Source organism: Hyaloscypha bicolor (assembly GCF_002865645.1).
Source record: "Hyaloscypha bicolor E unplaced genomic scaffold K444scaffold_124, whole genome shotgun sequence".
In the NCBI taxonomy this organism is placed as follows: Eukaryota; Fungi; Ascomycota; class Leotiomycetes; order Helotiales; family Hyaloscyphaceae; genus Hyaloscypha; species Hyaloscypha bicolor.
This window is the reverse complement of record NW_020194626.1, coordinates 672,929-689,464: the sequence shown is the minus strand read 5'-3', so window position 1 is coordinate 689,464 and position 16,536 is coordinate 672,929. Positions and strand designations below refer to the sequence as shown.

The 16,536-nt window shown below is 43.0% G+C and overlaps 9 protein-coding genes across 9 annotated transcripts; 6 read left to right on the top strand and 3 right to left on the bottom strand.

Moving 5' to 3' along the window:
- Positions 1-3,767: 3,767 nt before the first annotated feature.
- K444DRAFT_616863 (uncharacterized protein) lies at positions 3,768-4,350 on the bottom strand. The gene is made up of 3 exons (XM_024881003.1): positions 4,216-4,350; positions 3,996-4,170; positions 3,768-3,941 (listed from the first exon to the last, which is right to left on the bottom strand). The coding sequence occupies exons 1-2, from the start codon at positions 4,335-4,337 to the stop codon at positions 4,008-4,010; spliced, it is 285 nt and encodes a 94-aa protein (XP_024732699.1). The 5' UTR covers positions 4,338-4,350; the 3' UTR covers positions 3,768-3,941; positions 3,996-4,007.
- Positions 4,351-5,135: 785 nt separating this feature from the next.
- K444DRAFT_616861 (uncharacterized protein) lies at positions 5,136-6,100 on the bottom strand (the record flags this gene model as incomplete). Its single annotated transcript, XM_024881002.1, has 1 exon — positions 5,136-6,100. A coding segment is annotated over exon 1 (464 nt), but the record flags the coding sequence as incomplete, so codon positions are not given.
- A 66-nt stretch (positions 6,101-6,166) lies between these two features.
- Positions 6,167-7,323, top strand: K444DRAFT_633330 (uncharacterized protein; the record flags this gene model as incomplete). Its single annotated transcript, XM_024883597.1, has 2 exons — positions 6,167-6,594; positions 6,711-7,323. The coding sequence occupies 2 exons, from the start codon at positions 6,167-6,169 to the stop codon at positions 7,321-7,323; spliced, it is 1,041 nt and encodes a 346-aa protein (XP_024732697.1).
- A 780-nt stretch (positions 7,324-8,103) lies between these two features.
- K444DRAFT_616860 (uncharacterized protein) lies at positions 8,104-8,885 on the top strand. Its single transcript, XM_024881001.1, has one exon. It carries the CDS (start codon positions 8,523-8,525, stop codon positions 8,727-8,729), a length of 207 nt encoding a protein of 68 aa, XP_024732696.1. The 5' UTR covers positions 8,104-8,522; the 3' UTR covers positions 8,730-8,885.
- A 1,113-nt stretch (positions 8,886-9,998) lies between these two features.
- K444DRAFT_654845 (DUF125-domain-containing protein) lies at positions 9,999-11,079 on the top strand (the record flags this gene model as incomplete). Its single annotated transcript, XM_024885963.1, has 3 exons — positions 9,999-10,170; positions 10,213-10,489; positions 10,539-11,079. The coding sequence occupies 3 exons, from the start codon at positions 9,999-10,001 to the stop codon at positions 11,077-11,079; spliced, it is 990 nt and encodes a 329-aa protein (XP_024732695.1).
- Positions 11,080-11,276: 197 nt separating this feature from the next.
- K444DRAFT_80131 (uncharacterized protein) lies at positions 11,277-11,838 on the top strand. Its single transcript, XM_024888725.1, has one exon. The coding sequence runs from the start codon at positions 11,473-11,475 to the stop codon at positions 11,755-11,757; it is 285 nt and encodes a 94-aa protein (XP_024732694.1). The 5' UTR covers positions 11,277-11,472; the 3' UTR covers positions 11,758-11,838.
- On the top strand, positions 11,687-12,802 carry K444DRAFT_595820 (glutathione S-transferase). The gene is made up of 2 exons (XM_024878406.1): positions 11,687-11,777; positions 11,953-12,802. The coding sequence occupies exon 2, from the start codon at positions 11,971-11,973 to the stop codon at positions 12,652-12,654; it is 684 nt and encodes a 227-aa protein (XP_024732693.1). The 5' UTR covers positions 11,687-11,777; positions 11,953-11,970; the 3' UTR covers positions 12,655-12,802.
- A 970-nt stretch (positions 12,803-13,772) lies between these two features.
- K444DRAFT_536959 (uncharacterized protein) lies at positions 13,773-14,717 on the bottom strand (the record flags this gene model as incomplete). Its single annotated transcript, XM_024875423.1, has 2 exons — positions 13,773-14,332; positions 14,429-14,717. The coding sequence occupies 2 exons, from the start codon at positions 14,715-14,717 to the stop codon at positions 13,773-13,775; spliced, it is 849 nt and encodes a 282-aa protein (XP_024732692.1).
- Positions 14,718-15,104: 387 nt separating this feature from the next.
- On the top strand, positions 15,105-15,936 carry K444DRAFT_536848 (uncharacterized protein; the record flags this gene model as incomplete). Its single annotated transcript, XM_024875411.1, has 3 exons — positions 15,105-15,410; positions 15,460-15,569; positions 15,621-15,936. 3 exons carry the CDS (start codon positions 15,105-15,107, stop codon positions 15,934-15,936), a joined length of 732 nt encoding a protein of 243 aa, XP_024732691.1.
- Positions 15,937-16,536: the final 600 nt, after the last annotated feature.

Sequence of the window (16,536 nt, the reverse complement as noted above, 5' to 3'; positions counted from 1 at the left end):
ATTAAGAAGTTATAAAGCTTTATTATAATAACCTAATAGCTAGATATTATAAAGTAAAGAAAACTCTCGAGCTTCTTAGAAGATTCTAGTATTAGGAGAATATAAAAGAAGATATTTATAATTATTATTAAGAATATAATATTTGCTAGAGAGTTAAGGCAAAAAGGCATTTGCTATATAGTCTGCTTAGTAATTTACTATAGCCTAAAAGACCCTGAAATAAGATCTTTATAGATTTTATTATAGGTCTATTACTATATAAGAACCTAATAGGAGATCCCGATTTTAATATAATCCTTATAGTTATTAACTAGTACTCTAAAATAGTAAGATATATTATATACTATAAGATTATTAACTCTCTAAAGCTTGCCAAGATTATATAGAAACATGTTTTCTTGATTTTTAGCTCCCCTAATAGAATTATTTCTAACCGAGAAATAGTATTTACTAGCTAGTTCTGGTCCGCTTTCTGCTTCTACTTAATATATAAATAGTATTTGAGTATAGCTTATTATCCTTAGATAGATAATTAAATAGAAAGGCAGAACTAGGCCCTAAAATATTACCTGAGATATTATTATAATACCTAAAAGAATAACTAGTTTAAAAAGTTATCTTTTACAGAATTTATATATAATAACTTAAAATATTAGGTTTTATAAGATATATCTTTCTATATATATTACGGATATTACCCTTAACTTCTATAGAATCCTAAGGATAGAATTATAGGAGAGGTACTAGCTATATATAAGAGGCTAGAAACCCTTAAAGCAAAATAGAGAAAGCTTAAGAATTTATAGTATTATATATAAAATAACCAGGAAACCTATTATAATAAATACCGGTTAGCTAAATATTACTTTAAAGAAGCCTAGGTAATACTATTAATAAGGAATATTAAACTTAAGGTAGGAAAGCTTAAACCAAAATTTATAGGTCTATTTAGGATCCTTAAATATATTAGTAATTTGGTATATAAATTAGAACTACTAAGTATATATAATTATTTATATCTAACTTTTTATATTTCTTTTCTTAAAAAGTATATAGTAAAAAAGAATTAGAAGCTATATCTATATCTTTCCGGAAAACTTTCGGAATTAGTAAATAATAATAAAGAATAAGAATAGGAAGTAAAAGCTATTATTAATTATTAATAAGATAGTAGAAGTAAGAAGTAATAGTATTTAATTAAATAGAAAGCCTGGCCTAAAGATTATAATACCTGGTTACCTGCTTTCCTTAATCTTAAAAATTCTAAGGAATTTCTGAAATTATATAACCAAAACCATAGCTTGGAATCCGAAACTATCTTTTAATAACCTCTTAAGATTAAAAAGAATTCTGGACTACTAAGAAAAAGGCTACTTAAAAGAAAGAAAGAACCTAAATAGCCAAGAAAAGGCCCGGAATAGTAATAGAGACGCTTTTTCCCTGGATTTTTTACCTATAAAGGTTTTCCAGGATTTTATTAAGGCTTATAAGAATTATATTTAAATTATTAGAAAAAGAATTTAGGATTAAGAAAGATTTATTATAGGTAGACTAGCTATAAGTATCTCAAATAAATAAACTCTAATTCCTATAAATTCCTAATTCCTAAAGCAAGAATACTAAATACTGGCCCTATTTAGGACTTAGTAAAGAATTAGCTAATACTCTCCGGAATCCGCTTATCTCTTAATAGAATATAATTATACTATAATAATATTAGTATTAAGGATATTAAGAGAAGTAAGTAAGAAACTTATAACTACTATATATATCTTATAAAAAGCCCGAACTTCTAAAGTTAGGTCCCGAATAGCCATAAGTATTATATTATTAGTACTTAAAATACTAGTAATAGACTACTTAGTAATCTCGGTAATAAGCTTAGTAATAAGGTTAATACCTTAAAAATAGATATTATAGTATTTCTTTAAGGAATTAGTAAATACCTAAGTATATTAGAAAAAACTTATTTTTGGGATACTAACCTAAATAGTATTATTATCTGCCTTATTAAGACGAGAAGAAGAATTCCGAAGCTTATTAGTATTTTTCTAGTCTTTAAAAACCTAATTAATAGTATTATCCTTATTAGTATAATACTATTTAGGATATGTTTTAAGAAATTTCTTAAAGATTATAACGGTATCTTCCCAGGACTAGTAAGCCTTTAATAAGTAATAAGGAATCTGAAATCATATTAGCTTTAATAGATATTAAAGCTAAAGAACTTACTAATATATAAGACTTAGAACCCTTATTATAATAGTCATAATTCTTCTTGCCAGATACTATAGTATATAAGGTAAAGGAATTAATAAGCAAATACTTAAAATATTTCAAGTATCTACTAGTAATAAGAAAGGAGGCTATAAGGTTACCTTTATACTTATTATTATAGGGACAAATAATGAAGCCAGAAGAAGATATTATGGAATTAATTAAAAATAATTAAAGAAGACTTAGAGAAGGATAAAAGAAGAGGCTAGAAAGTAATAATAGAAAAAGTTATATATATAGTTATTAGAAAGGAAGAGAGTATATAGTAATGCAAAGAGATCCTTTTATAGAGATAGAGAATTACCTAAATTAATTACTAGTTTTCGTATTAGTCCTAATTAGAAACTAGTATAACTAATTAATATATGCTTCCAGGAGCCCGCAAATAATCTCTAGGACCTCAGAAATATTTATATAGGTTTCTTATACGAATATTTATTAAATACTTTCCATATAGCTATTTAGATTATTCTAATACGAGATCTAATAAGTAATATTAATTTCGTAGGGTAGTACCTTAGTACTTTAGATCGAGCTAATTAGAATACTCAGATCCCAAACGAAATCACAATTACTAGCTAGCCCTTATATCTGGGGTATAATTACTCTTTCTTCTCGCTTACTTAGCCCTGATCTAATTAGACGATTTTTACGTCTATTATCCAGATCATATTAGCAAAACCACTTCCCAAGATACTGGAAGTTTATATTAATTAAATAAATAATTAATTAAATGTTTACTAGGATAGATTAATGGATCTTGGGGACAAGATCCTAGAAGAGGGGCATAGTTATAATATATATAGGATCGCACGTGACTTAAGGGCATATAACGAACCTCGGATATTACGGGTATTAATTAGGGAGTTCGGTAGCCCTTTAATATCCTAACTAACTACTATTTATATTATATGTATTAGGCTTATAAATCACTAATTATATGTATGCCATTGGGGCCTCCTATTTAGAGGGGGCTTCCCTGGATCTTATAGGAGGGACAGAGATTAGTTCTATACTGAATTTAATACTGTGGTTTCATAATATACTAATTCATTTTATTGTCTTATTACCTACTAATAAATACCTTATAATAATCTCGACTAAAAACAATAACTATAATACTAGTAATAAATCTCTTTAAAAGAGCCTAAAATCCTATAATCTGATTAGTTCATTCCTCGCCTCCCTAGTCCCGTAATATGTGGAAATCAAGGCTCGATTCTAAATATTATCCTCTATCTAACCCCTAATCAATTCGCAATTATTATTAAATATCCCAGGAGTTATAAACTCTTCCTAATCCTGCTTCTATAAGTTACCTATACCCTGGTAGAAGCTAATCTCGTCTTTAGGATACGTACTAAAGACAATATCTGGTCGAATCGAGTTTCCTGCTTGGGTATCCGGAATAGTGCTTTGGGAAAGAGCTACTATATTAGTAATTAGTACCGGAGCACCTATATTTGATATAGAAGATTAATTAACCTCTGAATTCCATATAGTATGCCAAGGGGAAACCTGATCCTTTATAATAAGGAGAAATCCCTATGGAATACCATATTCTTTAGCCTCCGATTTCTCTATTGCCTTTAGCTATTTCGGGTTAATCTGCTCCTCTAACGCCATAGCTATCAAATTACTAATATTAGCTCGTCGATTTCGAGGTAAGTAAGTATCTAGCCATGCCCTGAATAATACTAATTCCTCCCTAATATTAGTATCTCTACGAATTAGGCTAGACTCTTGTAAAGTATGCAAATTAAAGACGCTAGAGAAGTACTTAGCTTAATGATTGCGATCTTAATACCGGGAATATAAAAAAGTAGGAGGAGAAGGTCATTGATATTAAAAATAAGGCGAATTAGCTTATAGACGGGGAAGAAGCTGGTTTTGCTAGAGGAGTTTAGCTCAATGACGTGAAGCTTACTTAATAGCTACGAACTTAGGGGGGGGAATTGGATCGTAATCGGCGGGATATATAGGTAAACGACGGGGTAGTAGTACCCGTGGGATGCTATATAAGCTAGTAGAGGGCTCTTCTCCCTTGAATTTATTGCCATAGTAATTGTAGTTAATAATGGGTTGAGATAAGCCCTCTCTTGGTTTATCTAGTATGTCAAAAAAGTAATTAAGGTATTCCGAATATTCATGAATATTTATAATTAGCTTGAATAGAATATAATTACCGTAATACTTAAATAATTTAATTAGATTAGAATATATAATCATGAATATTCATAAATACTTTAATTACTCTATATGTGACTGTCGCACGTGATACGCTAGCCTGATTAAGTAGAGGCCCCGCTCTAGTATTGCCTTAGTGCTACCTCGCTGCCTAATTAGTATATCGAAAGGCTTGCAAAGACGAGATACTAGATCGGGAGCCATACCTAATTAGGTTAGTATATTACGTGCAATAGTTACGTGTATAGTAATTAAAGTATTTATAAATATTCATGATTACCTTAATTAGAATCTGATTAGAATATAATTAGTGGGTATTTTTAATAAATAGATTAGAATACTAGCCAGTATTCTAATCTAATCTATTTATTTGATATACTAGGTTTATCCTTTACTCTTTCTTTCTCCTTTACCTTTCCTTTACTCTCATTTCGTCGTCTACTAATCCTCTATTAATTTTCGCTATATAGTATCTATTTAATAATTAAATTAGTAGGAATAGTAGTGGTATTAGCCTTATTAGGAAGCTCATCTCTCCATTAATTTATCTATTTATGGAAGTTATCTAATTTAATCCTGAAATAGTTCCCTTTATGGATAAAATACTATTAATTCCTATTTGGGCACCCTCCCCTTTCTCTCCTATTATATCTCTAATACCGCGAAAGTAGGCTTAATCTCTCCTAATATCTTAATTGTGTCTTCCTATCCTTGACTAAAGACATAATAGCGATAGTGGTAGCTGTTTTCCTAGCCTTCTTAATAGGGGGAATACTCTTTTTAGTATTACTGTCATTATCTAAATAGACTAGCTTGGGAGGATCTGGTGTTTTTCTTCTCTTTCCTAACGCTTTCTCTGGTTCCGGTAATGATTCGGGGTCTCCTTTAGTAACGAATCGAGCTTTAATAATGTAATTAACGCCTTTTGAGCCCCTAGAAACCATTATTTTTTCGAACCTCTCAAAGCTCTTCCTATCTTGGATATGGAAGATCTGTCGATTACTCAAAGCTCCATATATTCCCTTCCATTTTCTCCTAGCTTTGATCTCCTTATCCGTCTTCGCCGCTTCGTCGACCCTCATCTGAACCCAGCCCTGCCAAAATCGGTATCCATTATATAGAATTAATAAAAAATCCTCCTGAAAAGACTCCGAATGAACTAGCTTATAATTCAGGTAAACCTGCCAGTTTACGGTAACCACGTGGGTCTTAGCTTCGGGCTCTGGAGACTCGCTGGACGACGACGACGATATTTCGATAGTACGCTCCCTTTGGGGATTAGCTCCGCTAGCACCAGTATCAGGAGAAGGCTCTTTTGGGGGCCTGCTAGCAGTCGTGAGCTTGATTTTAGGCTGTTTGGGAGCTACTAGAGCGGAGGAGGCCTTAGCCGTAGGTTTTCTCTGTCGTTTTTTGCCTACTAAAGGCGGTGGTTTCTCGATTTTTTTGCTCTTTGAACGTGCCATGGTAGGAGCTTGCGAATAAAGTCGAAATTGCCTAATTGGGATGGTGCTGGAGGTGGTAGTGCGATTGTTGGGTGAGTTTTGTCAATTATCATTAATTTTTGGTGGGGTGCGCACCAAAAGTGCATGATGCGGCTAAAATTCGCTAAAACAGGGAGTTTTCGCATATAACTGTATCAGAACGTCATAACTCCCATTGATTTCCAATTCTCATTTCCCTCATCGTTCAACAAACTTTCAAAATGGACCCTTTAAGTGCTACAGCATCAATGGCGGGGTTGCTCCTTGCGGCAGGGCAAGTTACATCAGCGATTTTCACCATAAAATCCATTTTGAGCGAAGCTCCGCAAATGGTGGATAATATCTTGAGTCAAGTTGCACAAATCGAAGCTTGCCTCTCCGCGATTCAAAAGCTTCTTTGCAAAATGAATTCGGAATCGAGACAACGCATGACTTTAATCAAAGTCGAGCACCTGGTTACATCTCTGACGCAGGCAGTTTTGACATTCTCGGAACTCGAAGCTCTGGTCAACAAAATCATTACTAGACCTAGGACTTCGCTCATGTTGCGTGCAAATTGGATGCTAAAACAGAACAAACTAGCGAGTATCATGCTACGACTTGAGAGCCATAAATCTTCATTGTCCCTAATGCTCAGCATTGCTCAATGGTCAGTTTTCAATGTCTGCTCTTCAGTACCTTGGCTGCATATTGCATCGTCTCTCATAATTTCAATTCCAAATTGCGCCCTGATGTTCAAGTAGATGTGGTACTAAAATTTCTTAGTGAATCTGATCTAGAAGCAAGCAGATCATCAAAAGAGCTACACAAACTTACCAACCAAATCTTGGCGTCGAACAAAGATGTCTCGAAACGACTTCGCCACCTGGAAGATAAGTATGAATCTGAGAGTGTTTATACCGTCTGCCACAGAAATGGAAGTAGCGACTCAGAGAGTGTGTTCAGTGCCCAAGGCATGATGGAGACCTCCGATGTATTTCAAAATATCCGACAACTTGGAACGGTTCCTGAGCTTACTGCGCACCAATCGTTTCACCTCGACTTGAACACATCCAGAGTATACAGAAGAACACTATCATACGAATGTGACACCTCATTCACGACTTCTATTGTGAGAACACATGCTTGGTCGGTGTTCACTGGCGTGAGCCTGTCCGAGATCTCGGAAATCTCTGTTATCGCTCTTCCACTTTCAGCTCGGGACATCTCAAACCCCCAGTGGTACTTCAAATGTTCTGAGAACCCTGGTCACCCTCCATCGAAACCGGACAAGAAGATACCGCCATCACCCTTACGGTCTGCTACTGAGAGACGGAAGGCAATGCAGAGAACTCAAAGCTGGCGCCTCAGCCCGTCTGACCCAGGTATGGTCGGCTGAGGAAAGAATATTGTCAAAGGTCGGCCAGAGCCCAGGTTTGGGTATCAGCCATGTCTCCCTCCTTTTGGAATTTGGAATGAGCGATTGGGGGCAGTTCTGGGCATCCACTTTGGACTGAGATCATGCAATGAGCATTCGATCAATATCGGCGAGGCCGGAAACCGGCCGGCCTCTGGATAACAGATCAAAAAGTTGCACTTATGAACCCATCAGCAAGGAATGAATCCTTCCAGCAACCCCATCATTGGACGGGATCTCCACTGCGGAGTCGTTTCAGCTCCCTTCGCAAAACGCCTCAGCAATATTCCATCGGAATTGGAGATAGATAAAAAGCTCATAATCTTGCAAGGGTGATGGATCCAACTGGGATTTCAGCAGAGGCAAGTCAGAATGTTCTTTTGGCTCCGACCCATCCAAAATACTTTCGAGCGAGCAGTTTACAATCAGCCGAAGCTTCGGCCTACAGCAATATCTGTCACGAGTCACGACTCCCATCGCCGGATCCCTCTCGTCCCGGGCTACCTGGCTCATCTGCTGGGTTTGAATGGCTGTACCCAAGGAACCTTCATATTCTATGATCTCTTGCTGGGTGAATCTGTTCCGAGTTGGTTCATACGCTTCGTTGAACAGGGACATGAGACTCTGGGGTTATCGAGATTAACCAAGGAGTCTCATACCAATTTTCAGATCCCACAGTGATGGTCCACAGAAACCACGGCACTGGCGGCCCGTTACCCGTTCTCAAGAGGCTTTTATGGCTCGAAAGCCATGACCTGATAACCACATCAAGGCAGCCATGCCAGTGTGACGGATACCCCTTTTCACTTCTCCCCCCCTAAATAAAGGTAATAGGGGGTCCCCGCAAAACTAGCCTGGCACGGTCCAGTTGCCATACCAAAAAACCCCTGCACTTTGACCCACTGTTACATTTAATTATGGGGAGGGGGGAGAGTTACATCGCCGTCAAAAGCAAAATGTCTTTCATCTGAAGTTGGCATCGACGATCACTGCCTAATTCAGCGGAGCAAGCTCCGAGGCCCCTGACATGCTGCGCCACACTCAGTCTTGGCCACTCGCCACATCGCGGGGATCATAAAAGCTTGAATGCACGTGGATTTTCTCTTCTCTTCCACACGCAGTCCTCAGTCTATCCTCGAAAATTTAAAGACCCTCTAGTCAAGTTAACGCTAGCAGTCAGGATGCCTCCTCCAATGGCCGACGAGAAGCCCTCGAACTCGAGCGTGGAACCCAACCCAGCAACCGACGCTTTAATCCTGAACTCGTCCGCTGCACAGGCAGAGGCCAGTACATCGTCGCAAAGGAAGACAGAGGTTGAAGAAGCGGCGGATAGATTGTATGAGGAGCGGATTGAAGAGGAATATGCGAAACGTGAAGGTGGTGCTTGATGGGGTTGAATATTTACTGGGGAGATGTACGATCACGATAGGTTGAAATTGGGGTGCTCAGGCACAGGAGGACATCAGGGAGGATCATTGTGATATGCTTGATACCTCTCCGTCTCTGAGTTAAATGAATAAAAATTATTCCTATTCATATCCCGCTCCCTAGCTAGTGTACCTTGTGCAGAGTGACATTATAATCTCACATGCTGAGCTAGGTCGTTCGACCAGTAAAAGATCCTATCAGTGCTGATAGCCAGGCACGAATTGTTGTAACCCAAGGCCAGTCTCACGCTGAGCCCAATGGGGGCGTTGACGGCTACAGAGTACTCCGTAGACTGCAGCACTTTGGACAGTGACAGAAGAAAGTCTGATTAATAAACCGAAAAGTCTAAAAACGCGCTCACGAAGCAACGGACAGGCAGATCGGCCCTCTTCTCGTGCCCTTCATTTGCATACCACAGTATTCAGATGCCAAATTCAAGTTTTGATCATGCAAGCCATCAAATCGCCGAGTAACTTCACCAGATCTGCAAAGTGCATGTAGGAAGTAACAAGGGGGACTTAAGAAACTCGATCTCGCGATCCATCCGCCAATCAGATGCATCGTATTACCAAGTTGTGTGCGGTGTGAAGGGGAGCAGGGAAGCAGTGCATGAGCTTCAGACGCTTTTTATGTAGTGGAACAATTGGAATCGAACTTTAAGGGGGGGAAAGCAATGAGCCAATGGGCGATTGGTAATTACTCATCTACGAGCTCCTTTTTCAGCCTTCTGCTTCATTTTGGTAGCAGCATCCCGCCGAGTGGGGGGATGCCGTTCGTAAATTCAGCCATGCGAGCAGTGAAGGCCAGCCAGAATCTAGCTGTGACCTCCTGCCCAGCTGTCATCCAGAGACCCGCCAATCAGCGGCCGGCATCTGAACCGTGGTCCCTGGTCAGCAAAAATTGTGGGGCTTCTGATTCGCCGCCGCCGATGTGCCCCAAACCACCTCGGTGCATCTGGAAACGGTAACACCAGTCTGGGACAAGAGCGACACAGAATACTCGTGTACAGCGCCATATAGGACGCCATGTCCGCTTACGAGATTGCTGGCGGAGCTGCTCGCTACGATAGACTCCCCGATCATGATATAGACGCCGACAGCGAGCCTTCAGAGCATCCAGCCTCCGGTACAGACGCAGACACAGACGCCTCCCATTCAGGAACTCCTGCAGCCTCACGCTCGATTGTGCGAAGACGACGTTACGAACCTCGGCCCTCCCCAGTCAAAGCTATGTCTTTGGTCGGATTGAAAAATCTGTTCTTCAAACAAACAGTCACTGCTGTCCCGAAGCGTACACAGCCCAGCCGCGAGTATGGTATGGATCGAACTTTTCTCTCCCCTGGACCATTGAGCTGGAATTATGTCTCAGAAGAGCTATTGCTTCGGTCGGATGAATACTCGAGTCAATTGCTAACCCCGAACCCTATTGTAGGCATTAAACAAGCATCTACAAACGAGTCGGATTCTCCAGATGTCGAAAGTCAGAGTACAGACTCGAAGAATGGGAAGGCGAAGAAGAGGAAGGGATTCCGTGTAGATGCTCGAGTCATTTCGGATGCGACAATAGGGTTATCGGACGGCTTAACAGTCCCATTCGCTCTCACGGCCGGGTTATCTGCCTTGGGGAACACAAAAGTCGTCATATTCGGTGGATTCGCGGAGCTAATTGCCGGTGCAATTTCGATGGGATTGGGTGGATATTTGGGGGCGAAGAGTGAAGCGTGGGTAAATTGTTCCTTGAGACTCGGCCCTTCCTAACGAAATCCCCAGTTCTTCATACCGAGCCCAGCGAGAAGAAGCTGAGAAATTGGTGGCTACCAACCCCCAGACCGTCCTGCAGGACATCACTGAAGTCTTTGGGCCTTATAACGTACCTAAGCAGACACTGAACGATCTGGTCACCCATCTCAGTAGCACGCCGAACCTTGTCGACTTCGTTATGAAATTCCACCACTGTGAGGAAGAACCAGCATCTTCTCGAGCTCTCACTTCCGCTATAACGATCGCCGTTGCGTACTTTTTGGGTGGTCTCCTCCCGCTGATACCATATTTTTGCATTGGAGACGAGCAGGTGTATCTCGGGTTATATATCTCAATAGGAGTTATGGTAGTGGCGTTGTTCGGTTTTGGATATGTGAAGGAAGGGGCGGTGATCGGCTTCGGAGGGGGGAGGAGTATTCGAATGTGTTGCTTCTCAGGTGTGCAAATGGTCGTCGTGGGAAGCATTGCGGCTGGAGCCGCTATGGGCCTGGTACGACTCTTCAATCGCGGCGAGCATGCGGCCGGGGTAGGTTGCATCGACAAAGATTGAAGTCCTGCCCTGACGACGATCTGATAAGCTGACTTATTACGGCGTTCGGGAGGTATGGAAATGGTTCGGCGTTGCAGAACTGCTCTCGAAGATATCGATAGAGCTTGTGGGAATTGCATAGCAAAAGGGTATGGGATGCCTAGAAGAGATTAAGTCTATAATCTTGGAAATCTCACGCCATTGACGACATGTCCTGAAGTGCCTTGGTCAATCAGTCTCCGCAGAGCTTGGGCTCTAAAGCGTGGGTTCCGCGAGGAGAGGCAGCTTGCCACTTGACTGACTCAACGGGGGAAATGAACGCTGAAGATTGGTCAAAGCATATCAGTACCAACATTGGACGCCAGAGTCCTAGTTTCATGTTACTTAAGGTGGACAACAGTGTCGTTGACGTTGATGTTTTGGTGGGAATTGAGCACGCGACATCTTGTGAAAGTAGCTCCCCACTGCTTGCTAGCCCAATGGTCACGTGCCGTGAAACAACCACACCCTTTTCAGTTCTCCAGCCTCAAATTTGACATACAATGCGGCAATGAGCGTCCACAAAAACGTTATGACAAACTCAAGAGCTACACAGGTATCGGCTGCCGAAAGTCATACGATATATCCCCAACATTCCGGTGTTATGAACTCTTTAGCGACCTTCCTTCGAACTTAAAACTCGAATACTGGGCTTCTTAGATTTGAAGGCAACCTCGAAGGTAACTGCAACCATGCGACTGACGTGCTCCAATTGCCTCGAATCTGTTTTCCCCCCAGCGCCTTCCTTCCCAGCTCGCAATTCAAGTTCAGAGGTGAAAGGAGCAACAACTCGACCAAGCAAGAGCAAATAGTTCTAAACCTTGAAAAGTACAGCCATCTAACTTATCTCAACAGAACACTAAAAATCAAATCATGGCAGCTACGTTCAAAGCTCTCCATCTCTACACAGCACCTCTCTCCGGTTGCTCAGCTAGAATCCGCATCGCAGCTTACCTAAAATCAATCCCCTTAATATACCACACCATCGACATCTCCAAATCCGAACAGTCATCCTCCACTTACCTCGCCATCAACCCAAACGGCAGCGTTCCCTCTCTAACCGTAGAGGCGTCTTCAAGCCAGAAATTCACAATCACACAATCTCCTGCTATTCTCGACTTCCTGTCCGCTCACTTTCCAGATCCACCACTATTACCTGGAATAGAGAGACCCAGAGAGCGTGCCAGGGTGATGGAGCTTGCTTCTCTTGTAGCCTGCGATATTCAACCACCGCAAAACAGCCGTATCCGTAAGAAGATCGGCCAAGATTTCAATGGTAATGGTGAAACGTGGGCTCGTTGGGTGTATGAGCGTGGCTTCAGTATTTATGAGACGTTTCTTGAGACAAGGAGAAAGGAGAAGGGAGGTGGGAAGTACAGTGTAGGAAATGAAGTTAGTCTTGCTGATGTTTTCTTGGTGCCGGCTGTGCAGGGTGGTCTCAGAGTTGGTATTGAGTTAGGAAAGTGGCCGATTCTGAAAGAGATAGTTGACGAATGTTGGAGTTTGGAAGCCTTTAGGAAAGGAGGCTTGGGGGGCCATGGAAGGCTGGTACCTTGACATATTTCTGAGTTACGGGCATGGCTAGGACCCAAAGGGGCAAAGGTCATCTCGGGCTGATGCCATGTCAAGAGAGGAACATCAGGCAGATTGAACCAATGGAAGACTTGCGCCTCATAATTGGTGTACTGCCCGGTGCATAAGACCCAATATTCTTGGGTTTCCTAGAACTTCTAGAAGCCGGAAGGGCCCATTGGATCCCATTCACTCGGCTCCCACATGACCACATGCCTCGTAGTCAGCCTTGCCCAATTATTTCTCCGATTTCTGTACTCGGCACTGAATCACGAGCCAAAGCCTTAATACCGCAGCAGCCATAGCCACTTGTACCGTGGATGTCATCAATGAATACAAAAGATAACTCCCATACTTTCCACTCACTAACAATTCAAATCAGACCACCCCCCAAAACATGGCCAAAGATCTTGACCCCTCGACCAAAACGCTAGCCACCTTCATCCTCTTCGTCCTCATAGCCTACATTTTCTACTCATTAGGAAGCTGGTCCTCCAAAACTAGCCCCAATGTCACTGCCACAAGCCTTTCTGTTGCTTGTAATCAGCCAGTTTGCAGGCAGGCAGGCGCGACGACGCCCAAGGAAGCGGATCTTTCAAGCGAGACGAGACCCACAAGAGCGGAGCAGATAGCATATGACAGAGATGTGACCAGAAGCGCGAAGTGGTATGAACTGTTCGCCGACAGAGCTCTGCGAGAGGCGAAGGAGCGTGATAAGGAGATGAGACGTGATTTGGAGAAGTGGAAGGAAGAGAGAAGATTGGAGATGAAGGGATTTAGGGAAGACCAGCTTAGATGGCTGTGGGATAATAAGCCGGAAGAGGAAAGGGGTGGGTGGTTTGGAAGAGGGAGGAGGAAGAAAGAACTGAAAGATACTTAATGAAGTAGTATGGCCAGGAAGCATACAGTGCCCATATGCAGGGAGTCCCCGTTGTCAGAGTACTTACTCGGGGTGTTACAATCTTCACTGAAGATACTGGAGCTGTAAAAAGGAGTTGGTTTGTCGATTCGATCTCCAATTATACAGGGATGTCCTAGCATAACGCCATTCCATGCAAACCACCCCTTCCCATATGTACAATCTTCGATCCAAAATCTATACATCACCGCCTGGACATCCATGAGGTCCATCCACCAGTTTTTGGTGGCTCCCCATTTCCCCCTTCTATCTCCGTCCCTAATCGGTCTAATGGCCCGCCTGATCGTTGTCTCTCTTTCTCCTCCGCAAAGACTTTCTTAGCCTTCGCCGCGATCACTATCTTCTTCTCCTCAATCGCCCTCACAATGTCACTCTCCCTCTCTCCAAGCGAATCATCCTCTTCACTCAACGCCTCATACCCCAACCTACTCTCACTACTCCCCACATCCTCACCCTGCTCCTCATTCTTCAGCCCAGAAAACAACCATTCCTTCCCCCTCTTAAAGATCCCCTTCTTCGCAGCCGCCGCCTTGGCAGCCGCCTCCAACTGCCCATCATGCTCCTCTTCCCTCCTTATGAAATTTATCTGGTCTTCTGACGCTACGCCCGCGGCAATAGCGAGGCGTGCGGAACGGACAGCGTTCTCCTTGAGCGCCTTCTGCTCTTCGTAGAACTCGGCGCGTTTGCGGCGGTTGTAGATCATCATGTCTCCTAACGCAAAGAATGTGAAGCCTCCCGCAATAACTGTTTACACGCCAATTAGCTCCAATTCTCTTCTTCTCGCCAAGTTCCTCTCTAGACAGATAGAGATATAGGGCGGAGAGTAAGGGAGGGGCATACCGGTAGCTCCAATCAAACTCAACGCCGTAAACCGATGCGCTCGATCTGCCCACACCCGCCCTCTCACCAGCAACCTATCGAGCGTCGAAATCTGCGCATCCCTCGCTCTATCAGCCGCAGCTCGTAACCTCCTAACCTTCTCCTGCGGCGTCTCTCCTGGCGGCCCCGGTGTCCGCGGTGGTAAGCTGTTGCTCCGTCCAGGCAGATTTAGAGCCGATGCTGGAGGTTTGGCGGATGCGTGGGGAGTCGTGGATGTGAAGCGCGTGGCGTCTGTTGCTGATCGTGGCATATTGACCACTATCAATATACCTGTCACAGAGAGAGACGCGAAGAGGAGTGCTGGTGGTGATTTTCTTTTACATTTGCACAGAGATTCGAAGCTCAAAAAATCTCCTGATGTATGACCAGGCATTTTTAGCGTCGGCAGGATCACGCTCCGACATCTTCTGGTACTGTAGCAAACATTCCCTCACAACTTCCAGAAATCAACAACAAATTTCCCGTGAGTGTTTGAGGGAGAGGTTCTCCCATATTTATTCTTCCAAACTTGTGTCACTTTTCTACAACCAACTGCTTTCGGACCAACAAGTTGTCAGAAGTGAGCCGATGAAGACAGTCTGGCTATGAATCTGAAAGTCAGATCTGGACACCGGCAAAAGTCATTTCTGCCATAGACATGTCATCCAACAATCAAACGCCGGATCTGGCATCCATCTTGAAAACTCTGGCAAGTTTAGCACCTCAGGCACAGCAGCAGCAAGTTCAGCCTCCTCCGCAACCACACCCACTTCCTACGCCATTCCCCGCGGAGCAAGTATGGCAACAGAGTCTCGTTCAAGCTACGCAGCCATCTCATACCCCGACACCTTCAGCTGCTCCCAAGGTGGTTGATCCTGCAACTATCATTGAGTGGTCAGCCGGTCTACGATGTGTGATGAAGCAAGTTGCGAAGCATGAGAGTATCCTCCAAGATGTTCGACGGGTACGTTCCCTAGTCTTCTCCCTACAAGTCAATATCTCACATCTGTTAGATGATCAAGGTTCAGCATGAGCATGAAGAGCAGTGGTGGGAGGGTAGGAAGGCTCTCATCGAGAGGCAAAAGGCGAGGAAGGAGGGCCAAAAGAAGCTGGACGATGTATTGTATGTTCACTTCCTCTCACTCTCCATTGGCGATTCATTGACGGCGTATAGGAAAGCAGTTGGAGGTAGCACTGCGGCAGGAACGTCCAACACCAGTCCAGAAGAGTTGGAGAAGGAGCTCGAGACCTTTGACATGAAAGTCTACAAGGCTCAGACGCAGATGGTCAAAGAGATGAGCACGAAGCTCAGAGGTCTTGGTGTTCCGTTCTTTGGGACTAGGGTAGACTTGGTCAGGCCAACTGGGAAGGAGTCGTCCGGGACGGAAGGGAGTGTCGGTCTTGAGGAGAAGGGGATGATTGACGAGGTGGAACTGGTTAGGCTTCAGAGGAAGATGCTTGCAATATTGGAGGATCTTTGCAACGACTGACAGTAAATAGGCAGGACGGAGGCTTTGTTGCACATCCATACGGAGAGACATTCTCCATGATCCGGGCATCTTGCAATGATTTGTAAGATGTACTTGCGGAAGGTGATGAGTACGAAGCTAGGAAGGGAACAGGAAGGTGGTTGAGCAAAGCAATGGAGTGTGTAGTTTGCATGGGAACCGCACGGAGACTGCCCGTCCACGGCGGCAAGATCATGGATCAGATCATTAAATCAAATTGATGAAGAGGCAGCATCCGATGCCTGTTATATGGATTTGGCAATGCAGTGACTGCTAGCCGCAGGCCCAAGTGTGCAGGCAAGTACTTTTCGTTGCACTTCGCGCGGAACTTGACCTCCCACAACTTCCCTATTGACCAATAGTACAGGGCATGAAGTATGCTGGCAAGAAGAGGCTATGTCGAGTCCAGCCACGTCCATGGTTTGTGGCGAAGAGGGTTTGAGTGAAGTAGATTGAATGGAAGGCTTTGGTAACGAAGAAAAATCGGTGTATATGCAGCAAGGTGCGGCAGTGCGCAGATTCGGCGAGTGCGCATTTAAACCTCGGAGCTTCGTGACGGCTCTGTTGGGAAAGGACTTTGAC

Excerpts from the sequence above, each read along its gene's own strand:
- K444DRAFT_595820 (XM_024878406.1), top strand. The coding sequence starts at position 11,971 with ATGGCAGCTACGTTCAAAGCTCTCCATCTCTACACAGCACCTCTCTCC.
- K444DRAFT_616860 (XM_024881001.1), top strand. The coding sequence starts at position 8,523 with ATGCCTCCTCCAATGGCCGACGAGAAGCCCTCGAACTCGAGCGTGGAA.
- K444DRAFT_80131 (XM_024888725.1), top strand. The coding sequence starts at position 11,473 with ATGTTTTGGTGGGAATTGAGCACGCGACATCTTGTGAAAGTAGCTCCC.
- K444DRAFT_616863 (XM_024881003.1), bottom strand. The coding sequence starts at position 4,337 with ATGGCAATAAATTCAAGGGAGAAGAGCCCTCTACTAGCTTATATAGCA. Across the intron at positions 4,171-4,215 it reads CAATTCCCCCCCCTAAGTTC|CAAAACCAGCTTCTTCCCCG; the intron begins GTAGCTATTAAG and ends AAACTCCTCTAG.